Raw genomic sequence first — 6844 nt, 5'->3', positions numbered from 1 at the left:
CACGACGGAAATTAGGACCGGACAGGGGGAAATTTCACAAAACATCGATCATAAGTTTACGTCTGCGACATAGCAGTTATACCGGGCATACATTTACAATTGTGTGACACCTATTTCACGAAGAAAATTACTTCATTAAGGAAAATTGGAGCATTTTAAGAACAAAAGAAAATGAAATATGTGTATTTCTAACTATATTTGTTGTCCTACTATAATAGTAATAAGAATTGTGGTTTAGTCGTAGATTTACGTTTACGTGCAAAACTATAGACTTACGATGTTTTGCGAAATTGGGCCTTGGTCTTAAGCGAGTCTCGTCAGGGCCGTTTACCATGTGTGCGATTTTTGGGGAGGGCAAGGGCGTGGTACAAGGTACGCGAACGCTTTTACAAAAAAATGAAAACAAAAAACACAACTATTTTCCAGTTATCAAGTGTAATGTTTCCACATGTATAAATGGCACGGTTTGTGGTAACTACACGGTTAAAATCAGACAGTTCGACAGATATTAAAACACCGGCTTTCTGTGTGCGGTCTGCTTCAGTACCACAGGCGATGACCAATGCCCGGACACTACAGATTTAAAATTGGTAGTTCACACACAAAACTCTCTGCCGACGTGCCGCTCGAGTCAACAAGATGGAGGGAACCCAAGTAATCCTGGCAAAGTACATAGTCTGCAGACTGCTGGGCATTCACGTGCCAGAAACTGTCCACTTGGACTCCATTGATCCAAGCGTACGTTAAACCATTCTTCTTGCTGCCTATATAGTACTGGTTGGTCAGATTTCCTAAAAAAAAAAAAAAAAAAAAAAAATAAGAAGAAGAAAACAGTTTAGCACTGATGAAAATCACGATACTTAACAAAATGATGGACTGGCCAAGTTTAGCAAATAAAGGAAATGGTTTATTTAACGACGCACTCAAAACATTTTATTTACGGTTATATGGCATCGGGCATATATGGTTAGGGACCACACAGATACTGAGAGAGGAAACCCGCTGTCGCCACTTCATGGGCTACTCTTTTCGATTAACAGCAAGGGATCTTTTATATGTAACATCCCATAGACAGGATAGCACATACCACGGTCTTTGATGTACCATTCGTGGTGCACTGGCTGGAGCGAGAAATAGCCCAATGGGTCCACTGATGGGGATCGATCCCAGACCGACTGGGCTACGTCCTGCCCCACCAAGAAAAGAGTCGAGTCCGAACAAGGAAGAGCACTCTCATGTATTTAAAAAACAACGACATTTTTATACGTCATTTTCCCATATGCTTGCAGCCAATTACATTACAGGGTTATGAGAATGTGTGGAATGCAATACAATGACATGATTTGGCATCCACGTTCATGGGGCGGGACGTAGCCCAGTGGTAAAGCGTTCGCTTGATACGCGGTCGGTCTGGGGTCGATCGCCGTCGGTGGGCTCGTTGGGCTATTTCTCGCTCCAGCCAGTGCACCACGACTGATATATCAAAGGCCGTGGTATGCGTTATCCTGTCTGTGGGATAGTGCATATAAAAGATCCCTTGCTGCTAATCGAAAAGAGTAGCCCATGAAGTGGCGACAGCGGGTTTCCTCTCTATATCTGTGTGGTCCTTAACCATATGTTTGACGCCATATAACTCTAAATAAAATGTATTGAGTGTGTCGTTAAATAAAAAAACCATTTCCTTCCATGTTCATGATGCTCATTTTATTTTATTCCTTAGTCTCATTATCATATAGTGTCGGGAACTAGGGTCCGGGTCGAGTTTGACCCTCGAATACTCTCTCGAGTCCAATGTGTTGGACTCGTGGAGGCTAATATACTAAAAGGCAAAAGTTATTGTGACATGGATTGTTTGGAGTAATAAATTTGTGAATGGATTCATGGATGTAAAGCAGAGAAAATGTGCTCGAAGAAATGCAACCAAGCAGTCGTTGCAGCGATTACATGCTTTGTGCAAGAAACGTGGAATATTTGGGAGAAATCCTGTCCAGTGTTCACCATAAAAAGTCAGACATTCAGTCGCAAATCATTGCCACTCTGTGCAGCCTTCAGAAGTCAGAAAAACATCATTAGTAAACTGTTTGATGCAATTTCGTCATGCCATGCCTCGGTGAAAATGACAGATGGCGAGTCATAAGGATGCTTGAATCTAGGACCTCGCAGCGTGACGTCGTACGTCAATTCAATGTCCACAGAAAAAACATATGGCACTCATGGCAACGATATCAACAAAACAACCAGGTCAGGGACCGTCCCCGTAGCGGCCGACCACCCGTGACAACCCCTCACCAAGACACATGGATCCTAACCACGCATTTGCGAAACAGGCATTCCCAGGAACTTTCTCCAGCGTTTAGTAGTCTCAATGAGACGACGATGTCAGACCTGTATGAATGCTCAAGATGGACACACTCGCTACTGACTGTGTGAACTTCGTTCTGGACCCCCTCTAGTGATGTGGCTCATTTGCATATGGCAGGTGCGCCCTTTCATGGACCATTGCTCGTTTCCATACCTTACATATCTCTTTCCATATTATAACGTTTCATACACGGCAGTAAAAACGCATCATCGATTATCTTCGTCTTTTGGGTGTCACAATAACTTTTGCCTTTTAGTATATTAGTGGTAGCTGTAGTCCTAACTAAACCATTCACTATCCTCGAGAACAAACGCCACTGAACAGAATCCACTACAACCCCAACAAACAAGGAAGGAAGGAAGGAAATGTTTTATTTAACGACGCACTCAACACATTTTATTTACGGTTATATGGCGTCGGACATATGGTTAAGGACCACACACATACTGAGAGAGGAAACTCGCTGTCGCCACTTCATGGGCTATTCTTTTCGATTAGCAGCAAGGGATCTTTTATATACACCATCCCACAGACATGATAACACATACCACGGCCTTTGATATACTAGTCATGGTGCACTGGCTGGAGCGAGAAATAGCCCAATGGGCCCACCGACGCCTACAAACAAAAAACAACAACACACACACCCTAACAACAACCCAAAAAACTATTTTGTAAACCAAAATCGCATATCTACCCAAGACAGAGACAAAGGATGATTTAACAAGATAAATGTTACGGCTTTTCCCATGAATAAATAACGTGCTTTATCTTTCGAAGAACTTTTCAAATAACAATTCATTTTTAGAAAATACATTAACGTTATCCCTCGACAACTATTTTGAAAATTAAGTTTACCATTAACTTGGATGAATGCTCTCAGAACGTCGCGGCGGAGCTGACTGTCGATTATAAAGAGATGACCGCCATCTTGTATACACGTCTGCTCTGCCAGGGCCCACGACTGTGGAGAGTCATAGAGCCTCACACATACCCCGGCTGTCTCGATCAGAGTGTAGTTATTAGAGCAGTGGTCTGAAAATATGTATTCTTATTATTATTATTATTATTATTATTATTATTATTATTATCAACTTTCGTTCGTTCACATACCTTTGTCTGACACCCAATAACCGATTTTCTTTTGTTAGCATGTCATGCATACATTCGTTTTTTTCATTCTTTTATTCATAATCATTCATTCTTCCATTCATATTCATTCATTCTTCCATTCATATTCATTCATTCTTCCATTCATATTCATTCATTCAGTCATTCATTTTCATTCATTCAGTCATTCTTCCATTCATTCAGGCATTCTTTCAAACATTCTTTCATTCATTCTTCCATTTATTCATTCATTCACGCATTCATTCATTCAGGAATCATTCATTCATTCATTCATGCATTCACTCATTCACTCATTCATCATTCATTCATTCGTTCTGTGCTTATAAAACATTAAAGCGTTAATAAAGCCTTGTCCATACAAATAACATGTAGTCAAAAGTCTGACGATTTCTAAAGTCCTTAAGGACTTTAAAATACATGTACTTTACGCACGAGCCGTGGTCCTGTATGCACACACACACACACACACACACACACACACACACACACACACGACACACACACACGACACACACACACACATACACACACATGAACACACACATACACACACAGATACACACAGACACACATGCACACACGCACACACACACACACATACACATACACACACACATACACATATATATATATATACACACACACACACACACATACATACACACATATATACACACACATACACATATATATATATACACACACACACACACACACACATACACACACACATGAACACACACACGTACACACACAGATACACACAGACACACATGCACACACGCACACACACACACACATACACATACACACACATACACACATATATATACACACACATACACACACACATACATACACACATATATACACACACATACACATATATATATATATATACACACACACACACACACACACACACACACACATACACACACGACACAAAGCTTTGTTCTAAAGTCTTGAATCTAGATTGACGTTTTTCATAAGCAAAATACAAAGATGACGATTAAAAAATATAAGACCATCATTACTTTAAAAAAGAAAGAAAGAAAGAAAGAAAAGACACAAGAAGAAATGTAAAATACAAATCACCGAACTTAACAGCACGTAAGCGTCCGAAGATTACAGTGACGTTATTGGAGTGGGGGACATCTATATATTAATTTTATGTTTAACTGAGGGCAATCTTTTATCTTCACAGTTAGAGGTGGGTAGTGCTCCCTCAGGGAAAGGTCACCGACTCACCACAGATCAATCGTCTGATTGTTTGCGATGAGTATAACAGATATCATACACCAGACTTGTCTGGCTCTTATGCAAATGATTATTATGGCATGCAGTTCTTTTGATCATCTCAAACATAGAAAGTCAACATTTAATTCATGTTCCTCTGTTCAAGCAACTTTTTATTTTATTTTTTCAATATATATATTTTTATTTTTATTTTTTTATTTTTTTTATTTTTTTGGGGGGAGGGGGAGGGAGAACGACTTAACCACCCATAAAGTTCGCTCGCCACACTGTAGACCCACCTGCATACATTCTTTCTTGAACACGTTCCTGGTACATAGTCTAAAATGACTAGGGTGGATACAGAAAACAAAAATCCATGACATTTCGTCCAAACAAAAATAAATTTTAAACAAAAGGAACACTTTTTCTTTAAAACAAATTGTGGGACAGGACAACTGCCTTCCCTGCTCCCTTACTAGAAATGACCCTGTAGGTCAGATAATTTAACGTGCACATTCAGAGCAAGCTGTTGTAGCGCACGCCTGTCCTGGGCGCAGGTGTCGGCCTCAACCGGCTCCTCCGTCCAGGACAGGAAAGGGTGGGATGGGTGAAGAGGGGACCGTCTGCAATGGCAGGTGCAAGAGATCACCGGCAACGACCCTGTAATCAGTATTCATCTTTTTATACTAACCATACATCTTCCAGTAGGTTTGGTAGCCGATCCAAGTTAATCCACCCCAGGTATACTGCGAGTAGACTCTGCAAACGGCCGACTGTTGCCTCAAACTGTATGCCAAGCAAGACGCGTGGTTCAAACACAGTCGCGAACAGTCCATCTTCGAAGTGATGCCAGAATACTGATGGAGAGGATTCTCCATATTTATGTCGTTCAAATCGTGCATCTGTTTCCAGTACCCATGACGTAAGCTGATGTCCAGTCCACACAAACACTGTAGAACTGAGGCAGCGAACAGAACCAAGATGAGAGCCTTCATCACTTCAGATGTGTGTTATAAAACACTATGATATCAATGAACAGAAGGTAGACAATAGATATCCAAGGCTAGACTTTCAAAGTGTAGATAATTCTAGAAGGCGGATACATAAATGAACAGAATAAAATCACTTTGTCCTGGAAACGAAAAGCCAATATAATATATACTTGTTGGAAAACCGTCAGCATACACGTTGTGGTTTTAGTTTAATCAAATAAAGCAATGATCGTCAGTCTAAAGTTTTAAATAATTTGATAAAGTACAATAGTTGATTGTTGTTTGCTTGTGTGGGGTTTTTTTTCTTCAATAAATGTTAAGTTTAGTTCTCTAAATGCATATACCTTATGTATGTTATATACTACCAAGTACGGAATAATGTTTTTAACAACCACAAATCAGAATTTACAGAGTTGATGAACTGATGTCAGCACAAATAAAACTGATTCCATGTGGTTCCAAACTGTAATCTTTCATTTGAAATCAGGCGATGTTCTAAGAACATAACGACAGACCTATCAGAAATTAGTTTACAAGTTGTGGTAACCGTATCATGGAAGAAATCAGTTCTGCATCCGCTTTGACTTTTCTAATATTCCCAAATATCGAACGCTTCTGTTTACAACTGGCGTCGTGAGGCTACCTAATGTTAAAGCAAAAGGAATTTGTCCAGTCGTGACCGGTATTTTGCTATGTAGTTCCCGGTTTCACCTTAATTGGACACGAATGACTTGCTTTAAGTATAGATTAATTTGCTGTTATGGAAAATCCCACAACAATTGATCCAACCTAACAAATATGTGTTTGTGTATTAGATGTTATAGTGCTAGCTCGAAACTGCAGTGAAAAATATATGGAAGGCAATGGAATGGAAAGAAAAATCTACATTATGTCTAACATACGATTATTTTGAAAGTTGGTTAGGCCTGGTGCTTATAAAACGTTTGGAGTCTGGACTCGAGACTCCAGTAGTGCCTGAGACAGTAACGTCATGGCAACGCCATACAAATTGCATGTGTTTGACGTCATTGTGAGATTGAGTCTGGACGTTTTATAAGCACGGGCTCTGGAGTGCCAGAAGTGGGTATACCAACAAATCAAATCCCACAGACGACAAACT

General features: G+C 40.1%; 1 protein-coding gene across 1 annotated transcript; it reads right to left on the bottom strand.

Annotated features, from left to right (window-relative positions):
- Positions 1-424: 424 nt before the first annotated feature.
- Positions 425-6195, bottom strand: LOC121390236. The gene is made up of 3 exons (XM_041522014.1): positions 5424-6195; positions 3221-3397; positions 425-791 (listed from the first exon to the last, which is right to left on the bottom strand). The coding sequence occupies exons 1-3, from the start codon at positions 5725-5727 to the stop codon at positions 574-576; spliced, it is 699 nt and encodes a 232-aa protein (XP_041377948.1). The 5' UTR covers positions 5728-6195; the 3' UTR covers positions 425-573.
- Positions 6196-6844: the final 649 nt, after the last annotated feature.

The sequence above is a fragment of the Gigantopelta aegis genome, chromosome 3 (genome assembly GCF_016097555.1).
Source record: "Gigantopelta aegis isolate Gae_Host chromosome 3, Gae_host_genome, whole genome shotgun sequence".
Lineage (NCBI taxonomy): Eukaryota > Metazoa > Mollusca > Gastropoda > Neomphalida > Peltospiridae > Gigantopelta > Gigantopelta aegis.
Note: the sequence above shows the minus strand (reverse complement) of the source record. Positions and strands in the feature narration are given on the sequence as shown.